At 41.1% G+C, this 17,374-nt stretch overlaps 2 protein-coding genes across 3 annotated transcripts in view; both read right to left on the bottom strand.

Moving 5' to 3' along the window:
- The window catches only part of LOC120544420 (transcription regulator protein BACH1-like), a 32,885-nt gene extending 23,555 nt beyond the window's left edge, over positions 1–9,330 (bottom strand). The window contains exons 1-5 of one of the 2 annotated variants that reach the window (XM_039778154.1): positions 9,190–9,330; positions 8,020–8,277; positions 5,590–6,753; positions 5,294–5,500; positions 4,211–4,432 (exon numbers count right to left, since the gene is read on the bottom strand). In XM_039778154.1, coding sequence (XP_039634088.1) covers positions 4,211–4,432; positions 5,294–5,500; positions 5,590–6,753; positions 8,020–8,259 — 1,833 coding nt within the window. In that variant the 5' untranslated portion in view covers positions 8,260–8,277; positions 9,190–9,330. Of the gene's footprint in view, positions 1–3,029; positions 4,433–5,293; positions 5,501–5,589; positions 6,754–8,019; positions 8,278–9,189 lie in introns of those variants that run through there. The other variant, XM_039778146.1, reaches the window with a different exon arrangement.
- Positions 9,331–9,436: 106 nt separating this feature from the next.
- Positions 9,437–17,351, bottom strand: usp16 (ubiquitin specific peptidase 16). Its single transcript, XM_039789418.1, has 18 exons — positions 17,094–17,351; positions 16,839–16,905; positions 16,466–16,662; positions 16,264–16,367; positions 16,053–16,165; positions 15,710–15,942; positions 15,526–15,621; positions 14,823–14,953; positions 14,642–14,729; positions 13,464–13,545; positions 13,230–13,321; positions 13,091–13,144; positions 12,285–12,324; positions 11,358–12,095; positions 11,075–11,169; positions 10,834–10,920; positions 10,603–10,750; positions 9,437–10,516 (listed from the first exon to the last, which is right to left on the bottom strand). The coding sequence occupies exons 2-18, from the start codon at positions 16,897–16,899 to the stop codon at positions 10,395–10,397; spliced, it is 2,481 nt and encodes an 826-aa protein (XP_039645352.1). The 5' UTR covers positions 16,900–16,905; positions 17,094–17,351; the 3' UTR covers positions 9,437–10,394.
- Between the last annotated feature and the right edge of the window lie 23 nt (positions 17,352–17,374).

Below are 17,374 nucleotides of genomic sequence, written 5' to 3' on the forward strand. Positions count from 1 at the left end.
AATTTCGCAAGGAAGCTAAATTCCAGATGTTTTAATTTCTAATCCTTGTTTTTCCCCCCTCGCCTCCTGTTTTCTAATCCTTGCTACCTAAGTACTGTGGAGTCTGTCTGTCAGAGGATAATGACTGGAATCATTGTGAAAAGTAGGTGAAAGGGACATACGTAAACCCATCCATTATCTCTAACTGTTTATCTTATGGGGAAAACAGATTATGATTATAGAAAATTTAAATGAGAGAAAGAAATTAGAGAAGAGGAAGGAGGGAGGAGAGAAATAAAAAACCAAGTGAGAGATCTTTCAGATTTTTGGTAAAAAAAAAAGAAAATATCGGCTCTGACACAGAAGATATATCAAGAAAGATACAGAGTTCAAGGGGGCTTTGCATTAATCTCACGTTGTAATGACAGTTTAAGGTTTTGGTATTCTGATGAATTCCAGGATTGGGCTTAAACTGCTTTCATTTTGTTTGCTGGTCTTTAATCTTCTAACCCTGCGATCTTAATCAGAACTCGGAGCAGGTTTTTAATCTGGCATGAATGAGGCCGCGGATTATGGGCCTCTGACCTTGCCATGCTGCTTCCTCCTCAAATCAAGTTTCTCTTCCTGTGTAGCTCGCAAAAGAGGATAATCTTACTTTTTGTGCTACAATGCTCCAAAAATCCAAACATGCATGAAACACACAAACACCGGGGGGAAGAATCCTAATATTTTGTGGGAAAATCAGAAATTGATCCAATTCATAATGCTTTGGTATTCAAAGGTTATGCCAGTTTTGAAAAACATCAATTTAAGGATTTTCTACAGATGTGTGTAATGATATCTGATCTCTGTGGCATTATCATCAGCTAATCCTTTTGACTTTTAGATGCAACACCACTTGTCGAGTTTAGAGTCGCAGCTTTGATTTTCAGTGTGTGTGTGTGTGTGTGTGTGTGTGTGTGTGTGTGTGTGTGTGTGTGTGTGTGTGTGTGAGATGACTCAAAGATAGGTACAAGTTTTATTAGTTGGCTTCAGGGTTGCCCGTGTAATTACCACTATAACCTTGAGGATTGTGTTCTAAGGAAAACAAAATGAGATTGCTTTTTCCTCCATTGTCCCCAAGTGCTACAGTAGCTATTTTAAAGGACCCAAAACAAGTAGGCAAACACTTTTCAAACTAGGGAGGTGGGGGGGGGTTGGGGATGCAGACCAGTGTCAGTTAACATTATAGATCTGTGAACTCCAACAACTTTAAACCTTAACAAATGGTTATCCTAGTGAGGGTCTAGAGGTGCTTTTGCAACTCAAGGATGGATATTCACAGTCTGACACTCAGCTGAAACAGGTCTACAGACACAGTAAACAATTAACCAAAATGAATTGTTAGTCATACAATGTAAGCATTACGCTTTTCTAATCAAACTGTTTCTTTTCCTGTTTGATATTATCTTGGTGTATCTTATGCATTGAATAAGATGACTTACATGTGCACTGATGTGCTAAAAACAATGCATAGTCTACATGCAAAGTGGTATGCTGTGATGCAAATAAAAGGGTAAAAGAAATATTAGGAAACACTTGAAAAAACAGATGAGGATGATCGATTTGTTTCACAAGAGATTTCATTAAAAAGGTCTTTGCAAGCAGCCGTACCATTTATTGGGCTACGCTTTGCCATTAATGAAGGCGACCTACCAGTCCACCCTACACCAACTATTGGCACCAAATGTATCTGCAGGAACATGTCTACATGAGTACCTGCACACGTAGACATGTACTGTATGCCATTTATAGGCAAGCGAGGAATATCTGCTGCAGTTTTGATGCTTGTGTCACATGCAGGCAATAAACTTTAGAGCTGCAGTTTTTAGTGCAATATAATGGCTCAAGTGGGATTCTTTCCATTCCTTTTCTATAGGTGGCACAGGTAATCTGTAGAACTGGTTTAATAATGAGTGAACAGTTTTTCCCTTGTGCACAATCTGCAGCCTGATAAACATTAGTATTAGCATTTGTCAATAAATAATAGTCAGTTCCATGAGCTGTTTCTAGAATAATGAAAGCAGCATGTAAGGCTACACAGATAAGTTTGTTTAAATGATAAACCCAATACATTATAGTTTAAGGAATGCAACGCAAAGCATTAAACTTTGTGTTTTATGTTTCACTGATTTAGTGAAGTCTGGAACGTGACATATCTGATTTTGCTAGTTTGGGGGACCCTTTCCCTTGCATCTACAGCATCATGAGTCTTATAAATCAGTTTGCACTGCTGGGTTACAGGGACGGCTGTCATATACACCTTACTTTTTTTAATTTCCTGTCTGGTAGAGTCTCTGAATGCCTTTGCTCTTTACATAGCGTAGATCGTTTATCATATTTAGTCAGACAGGGTCTTCATTGTTTTTTTTTCTCGTTTCATTGTTCGTGCTTCCTATCCTTTCACGTATCTTCCTTCATCAGTCTGTTTTTCAGTAGTTTTCTGGTCCAGTCTGTTCAATCTGTATACCTAAATCTACCACTCACCGTTCTACAGGGGCTATAAAAGTCTTCCTAATGACTCGCTGCAGATCCAATTAATATATAGACAACTGTTCAGTTCCAACTGTTATATAATAGTGATAGCAGTAACATCACTTTGCTATCAGGTGGAAATGCATCAAGTTTAGTCTTAATCCATGTTCATATAACCTCAGCCTCATGTGCAATATGCACGAAAGCAGTTCTGAAGCAGCTTCATGATACTCAGCTAAGGTATCAGCCGACTTTATTTCTGAATATCAGTTTAGTTTTGTTTATTATGTCATGTCCAATGCAATTTTTTTAACTGAAATTTGTGGCTCAAAGTTTGCATAAAGATCTCCAAAAGAAAGCTCAATCTCTTGCAGATAAATCGGAAAAAGAACAATTCATATTGTTATAGTCAGTCAATTAAGGGGCAGTATAGCTGGTGAGGTCATTTGTGTTGTACTTCCATCTATTGGCCAGACTGTAGTACTGCGCATTGAATGGGAAACATTCTTCTATCTGGTTGAAAAAAAAGCACTGAATGGTAACAAAATGTTTATTTAAATCTGTAATCCATGAAAGCATTCAATAAAAAATACTCAACATGAAGACAGACTGTAACGCAAAAGAAAGTATAGGTTCTGAGTTAATGTGCAATGGTGCTTGTCACAAGAATTGACAATTTCAATGATAAAGTTTGCCTTTATCTTTCTGTCTTCATACTATACTACTGCATAAGGCACATTTTTCATCAAATAAAATCATTTCCTATGTTCCCCCTGTAACACTTTCAGATACACTGGAACTATTCCTCAAATATCAGGGGAAGCTGACAGTAATTCATTCAAACTACGCACATAGAGGTTTACTCCTCGACGCAGCGGCCGCGGGTTCAACTCTGCCGTGCGGCCCTTTGCTATATATATATATATATATATATATAAAGGCCTAAAATGCCCAAAAAATAATCAAATAATGCTGTTGAGAATTCATGTTACCTGCAACAATTCCTTGTTATCTACTGTAAAAGATGTTAGTGCTATGCATATTGAATTAAAGTAATAGCATAGTGGTAAAATAATACAGAATGTGTTAAGATTATTATATTATATTAAGGATAGACTAATTAGCCTAAATTAAAGAAAGGTCTAATTTTTATAACTGTGTGTGTGTGTGTGTGTGTGTGTGTGTGTGTGTGTGTGTGTGTGTGTGTGTGTGTGTGTGTGTGTGTGTGTGTGTGTGTGTGTTTGTAGCGAGAATTATGTTAGCCATCAAAACATAGTCAGGTTATGAGTTTCCCTGAGAAAAACATTTGGGAATTACCTGAAAATTGTGTGCACTTTCAAACTGTTGAATAATGGATTGTGTATTTACTACAGTGAAATGCATATTAGAAACACAGCAAAGTACTCTGTCACTTTATAAGGCAGAAAACCATTCAGTGAAATACACAGGAAAGCATATCTATCCCAAAAGAGGATTACAGTATATACTCAAGAGTCCATCCCCTGCTCCGTGGGCCTGCAAGATTAGAAATGACATTGGAAACCGAGTCCAATTATAAGCTGTTGTTCACGTCCAGACAGACATTGAGCAGAGATGCGGGAACGGGGCAACTCTGTGGAGAGCCTGCCTCCTTTGTCTGTGTGCCAGCCTCTGGTGCAGCAGTTTGAACTGAGCATGCAGGCGGCTTGCTCGGGTCACACTCTGAAGAACAACTTACCATTTCGATAGTGATCTGGGACTCCTCATCTTCATCCAAAAGGCTATGGGAGGAGATGGGGGAGTCTGATGAGGAGACCTTGGCAAGAAGCTCCAAGTGGTCCTGATCAGAGCCAGACTCGATGCTGACACTCTTACATAACCCGCACAGACTCTGCCTCGTCTCCTCCAGGTTTTGCTCCAACTCAGTTCGCTCCTGCAGCAGCCGCTCTTTCTGACTTTTCTGTAGAAAAATTACGACAGTAAAGCTCATTCGCTTCCTCCACTCGTCATCACAACATATGCATTTTATGGACAAAAGATTCACAACTTAAGATTACTTTTAAAATTAAAGGGTCACTCAATGGAGCTTATTTTAGTCAGACAGGCTCTTCATTGTTTGTTTTTTCTTTCTATGTTCATGCTTTATACCCTTTGATCAGTCGACAGTATTTCAAATTGATAAGGTCCATTCTGTTCAATCTGTAAACCTAAATCTACCACTCTACTTTCTACAGGTGCTACAGAATATACACCCAAGTAATATGTATGAAGGCGGGGGGAAAGATGCATTCACTCGCCGTCATTAATTGTTTTTGTCTTGTGCTCCTCACATACTTCATCTAACAGAACTTTGGAGTGAAGTAGTTAGTATGTGTACATTTTGGTTTGATCTTCTCAAATAACCCTGTCTGTTAGCTGTGTCCAATCGATGTACATTTCCAAACGCCAAACAGCAGAGGACAGTGGTAAATGCACACACATTTGAGCCAAAAAAGGCTCAAAAGCTTTCTTCTCACACACTAAATGTAAATGATAAAGCAGTATTATAATGACAGTTTGCATTGTAAAGCATAACTTTTTCAGTATATACATTCTCTTGGATTTGTGCACCAACACCTTTTTTGTTGTGGCAAATGGCCAAGAGGTGAAAGAAGTGTTGGAGGCTGTGCCAGAAACTTGTTAAGAAAGACAAAAGTACTTCCATCAACATTGCTGCAGTGAATACTGGTCACTACTACAGGCCAATAAAAGTTACAAGGATGCAAAATTCAATTATATCATGTTTGAAAACATGTTGAGATTACGATTAAAGGTAATTTACCAATTTTTTGATTTCACATTCTAGGTGGTGTATGCTGTCTAATTTCCTCTTTCGGCAGCGCTGTGCAGCCACGCGGTTTTTGCTTCGTCGACGGACGTCATGGACAAACTCCTGCTGATCTTGAGTCAGCTGATGTTGTCTCAGAAGCTGCTGGAAGGCACCCCGGCTCAGCGCTGAGATCTGCTCCACCGGGAATGGGAGTTGAATCTGTAGAGTACAGGGTTTAGGAGTTAGATCTATTGTACTTCATAAATTCAACTATCAATAACCAAACCACAGTTGTGTATCACAATGACCTCTGCTGCTCTTTTGTTGTTGGCCTCAGTATCTCCATCCGTGTCCAGGTCTGAGTCGTCCCCAGAGTTGAGCGAGGAGGACATGTAGGGGCTCTTCTCTGACTGGGACAGGCTGTCAGTGCGTGGGGCCGGGTCATCACCTGACCCAAAGTCCCTGAGGAAGGGACAGTCTCCTACACTGGAGCTCAGGTCCAGCTGCTTAAGCCAATGAAAGTCTGATGCTTTTGCCAGATTGTTTTGGTCCATGGGCTCCAAGGGGGGTGGTTGAGCCTGAGATGGGCATAGGTCAGACCAAAATCCCTTAGCCAGATGTTCAGCCACCTCCCTCTCCTCACTGCTCCTCTCCCCAATTCCCTCTGTGTGGCTTAGATCAGTTGGTGTAGAGTCTGAGAGATCACCTTCCATTTTGGGTTCAAGGCCAGCCTTACTCTGCTCTAATAACTCACGGCAATATTCTGCCCCTGCTGCGAGTGGACATGAACCGGGGTTGCAGTCGGTTTCAGCACGAAGCGTCTCAACAGTCTGCTTAACATCTCTGCCTGCTGGCTCAGTGAGTTCTGGTGGATTCCCATCCCCTGGGCTTGGCAACTCACAGGGTAAGTCACAGTCTGTCAAACTCAACTCACTTTGATTACACACATCTCCTATCTCTAAAATGTCTCTTTCGCTGAACTGAGAGGGTTGATCTGCTTTATCAGAGTCTGGGCACGGCAAAGACAACATGGGGCACACACCATTCGCTGTTAACTCCAGAGTTAAGGGGGCCATTTGTGGCCCACAGTTCTCCAAACAGAAGTGTTCTTCCCCGCTGTTGGTCTGACCCTGTGTACTCTGAGGACACTGTGATGGGAAATCTGTCTGTTCATCAACACTTGAAGGCACTGAGCTGTGTGACTCAAATGATTTTGGTTGGCTGCTCTCTACGCTGGGGCCAAAACTGGCACTGGGATTCTGACTCAGACAACAGGCTCTATGCCTGACATCCCGTGAGGTTCTTCTGCCTTCAGAAAACTTTGGAATGAGAAAATCAAAGCATGCCGACTCCAAGTTATGGAATCCTAAAATCTCAGCACTGCTGTGAATGGCATGAATATTTTCTTTAGTGAAAGGCAGCTTCGAGGTGTAGGCAAATTGAAGCAAAGGTTCAAACCCCTCAACGGTCACCTGGGAGGAAAGTGATAGAGCCAAGTGTTAAGGGAACGGTAAAACAATATAAAGCTATGAAGAACAACTATAAATCAGTACAACATGGTCACACTAGAAAGGTGACCAGCTATAAAGAAACATAGGATATTCAGATCTATAGGACTATTCAATACATGTACTAAAATGTATAACCTGAAATGTAGATTTTATTTTTACGTTTCAATGTTCTTTTATACAGCAAGATTGTGTTTTTCTGTACAGCACTTTGGTCAGCTGTTTAAAGGTGCACTAGGTAAGACTTATAAAACTGTTATATTTGCTGAAACTGACCCTATGTTCCAGTAGAACTACATGATGGTCATTTAAAAAAAAAAAAATCTGGCTCCTCTGGCACCACCTACAGCCAGTAGTGAGAAAATCCACCACTCCCTGTTCAGATGCACCAATCAGAGCCAGAGGGGGGTCTCTATCTGTGTGTCAATCACTGCTCATGCACACGCATTCATTCTCCTTTGTGGGGGGAGGGGCTTAGGGTGAAGTTCAAATGTTTTGGCTAAGTCCTGGATCTTCACAATCCTACCTACAGCACCTATAAATGTGCTAGAAATAAACTTAAATTTACTAGTATCGCCTATACAACAATATAAAGCTCGGTTCTAAAACATCCATAAAAAAATCAACAAAGCTCGAAATAGCAATGTGCTATATTATTCTCTGCAGGGCTGACAGAGACATTGTGATTTACACATGTGCACAGGCATGAGTTACAGTGCAACAGCTGCAAATTGGACCAACAGTCATGTTACACAAAGACATACTGCGGAAGAAAATAGATATATTGCAGTGTCTGCATTTTCCATGGCACATTTTACCACGTGATAACAATTTAGTCTTGCATGTATACTCTGCATGTATAGTTATCGCTGTTTGTGAAGTGAAATGTAACATTTCAGCCATTCACAAAATGAATATGACAGCCATTCATATACAAGCTCCCTTCTTATAGGATGCCCAAAGTGCATTATTAATATTGTGTTGATTATTGACTTCAGTCTCAATCTTAATCTTAATTAGTGTCATGATACGTCTGCTCAACTAAAGAACTGCCTTATTTCCTACTCTAAAAAATCTGATTATTCATAAATCCTAAATAGAGCAACTGAATTCAGCAGTGGCACATTTGGGTGAAATCCTAACTAACAATACATTCATGCAAAGACCAAATGATTTGCAGGGTCAATTTTTTCCCCACCAAATCCTTCATCTGATTAGAAGAACACCGACCTCATCAGGCAAGGTGATGATGGGATTATGTCTGGTGACACTGGTAACTCTGCTGTGAAAGTATTCACTGCAGGAAGCCAAGACAGAGCAGTGGGCCCGAAAACTCTGGTTTTCCACCGCCACCGTCACATCACACAGGACGTCACGCTGCCTCTGGTCATTCAGACACTGGAGAACATGGGCGCTGTGCACTGCAGACTGAAAGGTGAACACTGACATGCGATGATCTTGGAGCGGCATGGTTCTTACAAGCTCAGCCTGTGTGACAGAGGGAGCAAGGGGGTGGGGGGAGTCAAAATAGACTACAGTGTGGGTTCTAACTGCAGTCACTAGTCAATGATCAATCAGCCTGTTGACAGAAAATGAATCTGCAACAATTTTGATGAATGATTGGATTCATTAATAATGTAATAATCCATAGATCAATCAATGATTGACTAGTGGATTCTGTATTTAGCAGGGGATTTATTGTACAGTCATATACAATCAAAATAAATGTGAGAAGTTTCTTCTTGGCATTACTAAAATAACTTAAAACAAGGAAAAGTTGTTTTATGATTATGTCAAACTATTGCAATTTACTTTTGTTTACTGTCCAATACCACCTTGCCACAGGAACTTAAGTTATTATTCTTATGGTCAAATGACCTGCCCTTATGCAAGACGGTATCCCGTCTGACTTCAGTAAAAAAAAATAAAGATGGTGTAGCTAAATACAATAACATATGCTAACATTGTACTGACTGAGATAAATGATTAGCTGGACAGCTGTCGGACAAAATGTAACTGAATGCCTTACAGTAAACATCAGATGAGGATATATTTCATTTGAATAACAGTCTATGGTTAAAATGCTGACTCATACTTAGACAGTTACCTAACAGGGCCGGGTGGAGACGCGTTACGAAAAATATCAAAAATTACAAGAACGTTTTGTTACTAACTACAGACATTTTCATTAGGTTGATGATAATGACGTCAATGGTCGAAAATGATATCCAAATGGAAAGGCTTTACGCTAGGCCAGAACGTTAACGTTAGCTAAAGTTACCAGTTATAACGTTAACTACCGAGCGAACACATCTTCCTGTTGTTGGCTAAAAACGAAAACATGCTGCCTGAAACCGTACTTTTTAATATTAATTTTAACAAGGTCAAACGTTCACTGACCTGCCATGTCAGCTTGATAACACTGCCATTGGTAAATTTTGGGTAGAGATGTTAGTTTCTGGCCATCGATTCCTCACGTCATGTGACAATGTGAAACCGGAAAAGCTGTCAACACTTACTGCGCATGCTCAGGGCAAGCGCAAACCAGCCTCCTTCCAGCACACAAGACAGGAGAAACTGTTCTCATTTGGAAGCATTTCATTACATGACATTGATAAAAAAAAAAAAAAAAATAGACATATAAATATGTTTTACAAATTATTTCTCCTCCAACTTTAATTTATCTCTGGAAATTGATTTTTGTCATGTGTACAAATCCAATATCACAATCTGTCCAAGTCCATCTTGAGTTCCTTTGCACACCTTGCCATGTATATACCCCATGATATGACATACAGGTCCTGTTTAATGGCGCGCGGCAGGGAAGTATTTTTGTAGGCCAGCCCTGGTTCCCTCGACAAAAAGCCAACAGGATTTTTCCTTTTGATTTTGGATTATTGCGGAAAATAAGATCTGTGGCAAACAAAAGTGTTTGATGTATACACAATGTGTTCAGCAAGATAATAATCACAAATTAAGACAACATTTATGATTTTTTTTTTAAGTACAAATGCAATCCCTGGAAGTAAAAAGCTAACATTAGGCTGTAAACGAACTACATCGCCGACTGATTTTGTGTGTTCGGCGTGATGACGTTTGACAACCTCTGCCGTGTCAGTTAGCAACCTCCTTTTTTAAGACTCGTAAAAGCTTCAAAATTCTCATGAGGAGTATTTACCGACGGATTTTATGTTGTAGAACAAAAAGCAGAAATCTCTTAAGCCTGTTACGATCGACTTTGAGACGAAGGAACCGGAAGTGCAAAAATCCTAACTCATATCCGGGTTTCGGGACTCATTTCTGCAGCACTCTATACCACAATCTGTTCAATGTCCATCTCGACTTCTCATGGCACACCTTGCCATATTCCCGTGAGTGTGAGAAACATACAGCTGGTCCTGTGTAATTCTTAAAAACACCTTGTGAAACCACTGTGATGAAAATGTCAACACTGTCAAATGTCCCTTCTGCATAATCAATAACATTTCATCACAGCCCAGGTTTGAGTCAAAACTGGTTGGTTAACCGTTTTAGATCCTTTATATTGTGGAGCTGAAGCAGCAGGTAGGTTGTTGGGATTTCCTGAGTAGTGAGGCACAGTTGGATTAAATAATTCTTTCATAGAAGAGGAGGTAGGCTTGGCAACTCTGGACTTTACTCTCGCTCACGGGCTGAACGCTTGTGTCGCTGATATGGAACCACGATCCTCTGGGTGGCTCTGCATGTCCTGAAGGGAAGTGATGTGTTAGGAGATACATAAAACATGAGCACCAAGTTATTATTCCATTGATTGTCACGCCAGAGTACACCTACCTTCAGCTGCGAATCCGTTGGATGAGGGTTTAGGGCACTCTGGTCGTGCTTTCACATACGCCGTATAATGGCCTGACCTCATTGTTCCGCTGTGCTCTACGATACCATACAAACTGTACAAAATCTGAGTATCTCCCTCCGTCAAGTTCTGTTTGGAAATAACTTTTTGTTAGTGCTCGGACTATAATTCAACAATCAAAAGGCAAAAAGGCTGTTAATCCCAATACTTACCTCACATTTAACAGCACAAAAAGGAGCTAGATCCAGTATCAGGGGGAATTGGACATGTCTGTTCACCTTACAAATGCTGTATCCATTCTAGAGGAAAACAACAAGAGTGATTCCATAAAAGGAAGCCTTTCAGTGCCTTACAAAAGACAATAAAAGGATCTAAACAAAATGATCTTTAAATAGCTGGATCACAGCTGTGGGAATAAAGACAGTTACGCTGACTGGATCAAAGGTGTCTTACCTGTTGGAATCTCTTCAAATGAAGGGTAAGCACTGGTGGGGGAGAAGAGATCAACATTTGCTTCAAGGCATCAGTGTATTCATTCTTCTTGGATCCTGAACAAAGCACAAATAAAGACGATGAACTTCATTGATCCCCAAATGGAAAAGTTTGCTTTGTTTAAAGAAGAAGCAGAAAATCCTTAGAAGAAAGAATGTAATTGGCTTCTTGCCTTGTTAGAACTACTGGATTTGTGATACTGTACTGCACAAAAGAACATGTCAGTCAGAGAAATTCCACATACCTCCAGCTCGGTCTTTGTTTGGCTGCCGTTTAGTGCAAGTGACACATAGCAGGCTGTTGTTCTGTGTGAGGGTTTCCACTTCTGTGAACTGAAAAAGGCATGACTGGACTGAACACTCCTGTTTGTCAGGGGCTGTCCTGGTAGCCAGTGTTTGGAAGGCCAGCTCCGGGTCCTGACTTACTACAGTGTACTCTTTAGCTTCCAGTGGCTCATCTTCAATCTCCATGCTTTGTTCCACAGCATCAGGCTCTTCTATGAAGGCATCATCCAGGGTTACTTTCTCCATTTCACTCACCAGCCGCGTGTCCTCTTCTCCTTCCTGATCCATGTCATCGTCGCAGACGCTCTCCTTTGAGTGCTGCTCCTCTGATAAGACGGTAAAGCGGTTGTTGACTGATGACGTAGGTGAGGAGTCGCAGTCGATCACTGAATCCTCGTCCTCTTCGTTTTCCTTCTCATCCTGGACCACGTCACTGGGCTTCTGGTCTTGTTCAGACACGCAGACTTGTGCAGGATTTCCTTCACTCAGTGAGGCTTCTTCATGCGTGTCATTGTCAGAATGTTCCCCGTCTTTTGCATCTGCAGTAGGATCAGTCGGTTTGCTCTCCGTGTGGCTCGGAGATGAGAGACTGTCCAAAGTGACTCTGCCCTCAATCTTCTGTTGCCTCTTTTGATGCTGTAAGCCAAGATAAGGAAACAATACAACCAATTTCATTTGTTCTGCACAATGATTCAACACTCATCCATCAAAAAGATTAATTAAGGCAAAAGAAGAAAAATGTATCTGTATACATTTAGTGAGGTCCCTGCCCGCTCTTTGCCTCGCTTCTTTTGCTGTTTTCTGTGTTCTTGTACTTGCTGTTCGCCCGTTGGAGTTCTCCCGTCTTCAAACCGTGTCATCCAACGGCACGTCTCGTCTCTGTCTACTGGAGCCATTTTTCAATTTCTGGTTCTTCTTTCTGAATGCCTGTAAAACGTAGTCACATGCGTTTAACATATAAATAGGGTTGGGTACCGAGACACGGCCCTAATACGGCACTGGCGCCTTAACGACCGGTATCTACCAGACCGAATAGCAACGCAGATTCCGGTAACGATATGTCTGCGCTGCTCTCCGATGCTCCGAAACGGACGTTAGAGGCAACAGAAGCATCGTTGCACGTGACGCTAGGTTAACACTACACTCGACAGCAGCTAACGTTAGCCAACCGTTAGCTAGCAGCTAGAGTAAACACGGTTAAAATGCTGACAGGTAAACAGTGTAAAGTGTGACTGTATTTCAATTGTAGAGGATTCCAACAGCGGGACGTTAAGCAGTGTGCAGCTGCTGTTGTCGGAAAAACAACACAGAAGGTGCGTTCACTTGAACCTGGTGGCCTCGCGGTGCATTCAAAGTTATTGTAAAATACCCTTTTCCCATCTAGTGGTTGTTTTTGGCGTTCAACAGCAATTTACTAGTGAAATACGTTATTGTTATAAGTTATATTTATTACTATATTATTAAATCATTTAATTTTGACCATATGGCCTTAGCAATAAACACGCCGTTCTTTAATGTCGCTGACTGTTGTTTAGTACCCTTCTTTTTTCGGTTCAGGCACTGGCACCGTTTTAAAAGTATCGCTTTAGCACCGGTATCGGAAAAAACCCAAACGATACCCAAGCCTACATATAAAACATGAACAAACAATTGCTCAACAAATTTTCAAAAAACACTTTTAAAAGGGCTTTACCTCGTCCGAAACAGGAAGGGAAAGATCCAAAAACATCTCTGTGACTACAGACACCTGTAAGGGCAAAGTAGTGGCCATTTAAATTGACCAATGACATGACACTGACAGGTTATCTTACATTTTTGTCCACGCTACATACCGTTTTGCACTGCTGACACATTATAGTGCTGGTCGTTTCCCCACCAAAAACTTGGTCGACAAAGTTTTTTGGAAAACCATTTTTCTCATACTCTGAAATCAGAACATCATTGTCAGAGGGCACCATTTAATTATTAGGTGTACCAAGATTGTATACTATAGTAGGATGCAACAAAGTTTTTTCTTGGCATGATATTGACTACAAGATATTTAATTCATAGCCCCAGTTACTTACCTTTAACTAATGTTTTCAGCTGCTCTCCATCTGTGATTTTTCTAGATTCTTTCAATGCCTCCATGATCCCTGAGCTTACTCTCTGTAGAGACAAACGCAATCTTTAAATGTGAATTATAAGAATAACTTTTTGATAAAGCATAAGGAGGGGCTCTTTGTGTGTATGTGCAACATTTTCACAGAATCTCAATCGTTTCAGCCTCTTAACATTCTGATTATAAAAAGCTCCGTTAACCAACCTATCGGAGTATCTTTCTGGGAGAGCAAAATCCCTCAGGTCATTACATTTGAGAGAAAAATGTTATTAGGCCAAGATTCTTTGCATTTCACACATAATGTGTCCTTGATTTGTGACTAAATTTAGAATATGAATGACTTAGTGCCAATGAGCCTGGAATAAGAAATCTAAGTGCACAGTGCAATGAACCTATAGCATAAGTTCAGTCAGAAAAAGAAAATACTTTTGCATGCCTACTGTAGTTCTCTCACACATCTGCATTCAATCCCCTCACACACATCCACTTATTATTCCTTGCTGTCCTGTCTGGGGCTGTCAATTATCTTATCAGCTGTTCTCATCTATCCAATAGCTAAGCGGTACACCTACATTGTTAAACCTATCACCCTGCTGCTGTCTCTGTTTAAATAGGTTTCTCTCTGCCTTCAGTACATTCATGCTGATGTAAAGTGCGTGGTGCGTTCACGGCTGTTACGCTATTTAAATCTGTTCTCTCTGTTGCTGTTGGCGGTCATTTCAGTGCAAACCGCCGCAAATGGCAAATCGCTCCTCCACCTTTCCCATCACCACCAGTCTTTGCAGATTCTTCAGCTCCATCAGCACCCCCCCCCCCACACACACACCAGTGTCTAGACTCCATGGGGGAGATTTATCTTGCTGCTGCATTACAAATCACCCTCTAGAGTCGAAGTGCCAAAGACTTTCTGCCAAGACTTATATCATCTGTTATAATAAACATTCATCTTTACTTCATTCACTAGTCTCTCCTGATTGAAATGCACACCAGCTGGCTTACAAACAATGCATTCACTGCAGTACTGTTCTGCTGCTAATACAATATACTGCCACGTAGCACAAAGCCACTTGGACAGCTACAGAGTCAATTTCAAGTGTTAAACTTTCACTTAGGAGATATGTAGAGATACAACTGAATGCGTACTTTGATCTCCTCTGCTCGCATCCCATCCAGAAGGTAGCGCAGCAGCTCCTGGCTATCTTGCTGCTGAAATCCTTTGAACCTGGCAGCCCTGCAGAAAGGAGACGACACAATGAACAACACTTAATGCAGCGACGCTAGGAAGTTAAGGCTAAATTCCACCTCAACTTGTAGTTGCACTCACTTTTTACAAACTTGTGTGAACAACTCCCGCGGTGTTACCACACCCTTCTTGGTTTCCTGGATCTCATTGAGTAGTTGACACATAGACAAAGTAAGTGATCCAGGCTGGTCTAACTGCATTAGGATAGGCTCCTGCAATCATAATTATAAAAAAAAAAAAAGTGTTAAAGTGCTCATATTATGCTCATTTTCAGGTTCATAATTGTATCTAGATGTTATATCAGAATAGGTTTATATTGTTTAATTTTCAAAAAACACCATATTTTTGTTGTACTGCACATTGCTGCAGCTCCTCTTTTCACCCTGTGTGTTGAGCTCTCTGTTTTAGCTACAGAGTGAGTAATACCTAGGTAAGGACTACTAGCTAATCAGAAGCAGAGTATAGGCGAGCATTATAACATGTGTTACAAAGTGACCACGTTTGTCTCTGAAGTAAAGGCTGGACTACAACAGAGCTGTTTGGAGCAGTTTGTGAACAGTGTTTTCTGTTGGAGATGGTAAGTCCCTTTGGGGTGGACTTTGGGCTTTTTCACTTTGTTAACCTATAACGTGCACAATAAAGCTATATAACACAATAAAGGAAAGGGAAAACGCAAAAAAGCATAATATGAGCACTTTAAAGTCATAAACAGTGTATATAAGCCAGGATAAATCTACCATCTTCACGGTTAACAACGTACATTTTAAGAACAACGGCAACCCACCAGATCTGATGAGGCAACAGGTTTAATGTTAAGACTCATTTTCTCTCGGGTCACTTTGTTGAGAGTCTGTCTTAAGAGCTGTGTCTGAGAGAGATTCTGGAAAAGACAATATCAGCAATTAACAATAACTCTAAAAGTCATTCTAACTCAAGACTGACATCTAATAAAGCACAATATGAATTACCTGAATGACTGCATTAAAGAAACATGTGTTTCCCAGGTTGCTCAGCCCCTTTACTGAAACACCACCACTGTCTTCCGATGTGCCAGACTTTTGCGATTTCCCAACACCCTCTTTCTTGGCATTTTTCTTTTGGCGGTCCTTGTTTTCTTTGTTTTCCATGTCTTCACTTTTATCTGCTTTTACAGTGTCTGTCTTCTGATCAACATCCAACAAGCTGTCTTCCTCCTTCACTCCTAAAATAACCAAACACGACATAGTGGACATGGTTATAGAGACGTATAGAGATGTAATTCCAATAATACAGTTTAACCACACAATAAAACCAAAACACAGTGGGACCTACTTTTCTGCGGTCTCTTTAAGGGATCTGCAGAGGTTTGCTTTTGTAGGTTGGTCACCAGCTGAGCCAAATGTCCGGTTCTTGAGTACTGGACTTCATCATCACATATGTAACACCTGCAAGTATGGCAACACATGAAAAAAAGAACAGGTATCTCTGCACTACAGGCACAGCTCAAGCCTCTGTGAGTAACGCACCACAGCAATAAACTCACCACACACTCCAGTTGTCCAGACTGATCACCAGGCAATGTGGATCCGACCGAGGAGTCTCAGAATGTTTGATGGCATGCTGGTTCTCAGAGTTCCGTCCACATCCCTAGAGAAAAGAGTAGAAAAGATGCATCTGGTCATTTAGCAAAAAGTCCCTTCATACGCTGCCAAAATCGGAATAAAAAATTGGTTGAATAAACTCACTCTATGGCCACATTTTAAGCACATCCATACGGGTGCGGCTTCTTTTTCCTCTTCAGAGTCCTGGGGTGCGGTGGAGCTGATATTTTCTTTATTTTCTTCATGCTTACAATCCTGGCAACTCGTCCAATCAGAATTCCCAGAGAGTTTCTTTAGAAGAGTTTGGTCTGTCCCCTTCTTAATATGCCTGCAGGATGGACCTATGCAGATAAAACACACACACACACACACACACACACACACACACACACACACACACACACACACACACACACACACACACACACACACACACACACACACACACACAATGTGGGAACTAGTAGGCCTTCTACAGGTTGTCATATGTCATGAAGATGATGATACTATTTTTTACCTGTCAGTTCAATGTCATCGTCCTCTCTGGAGCTCTTGTCCTTCCCCCTTTTCTTTCCCATGTTCACCTAACGTTAAGCACAATCAGAGATGAATTACAATCAGACACAGCGGCCACCTGAAGTAACGCTAGGCTTGTTTGGCTAACCGCTACATTAGATAAACATGCTGCCTAACACCATGTAGTACCAGAAGGAAAAAAACAAGTAATGGAACGTTCAACTTCACGACCATCCTCGGGGTCAGCTCAACTTACTGTCTCAACCGGAGCCCAAAACCTTCACGGTTTTCACTTTCGTTTACTTTGTGTGGATTAATCCTCTCATCCGGACAGAGTCAACTTGGCTTACTGATTAACGTCACGGCTTTAAAATGCGCAAGCGTCCGGATAAGAAAGGGGGCTCTACAAAGTTTCAATTTTGGCGAGAACCCACTCCGCTGATTTGGCAGAAAAACGGACACATGCCAGACAGACAACAGAGGAACAAAATGTAATGGGGGGGCCGCTGTTTCTGCTGCTCAGTAACGTTACGTGTG

This window comes from Perca fluviatilis, chromosome 2 (assembly GCF_010015445.1).
Source record: "Perca fluviatilis chromosome 2, GENO_Pfluv_1.0, whole genome shotgun sequence".
In the NCBI taxonomy this organism is placed as follows: Eukaryota; Metazoa; Chordata; class Actinopteri; order Perciformes; family Percidae; genus Perca; species Perca fluviatilis.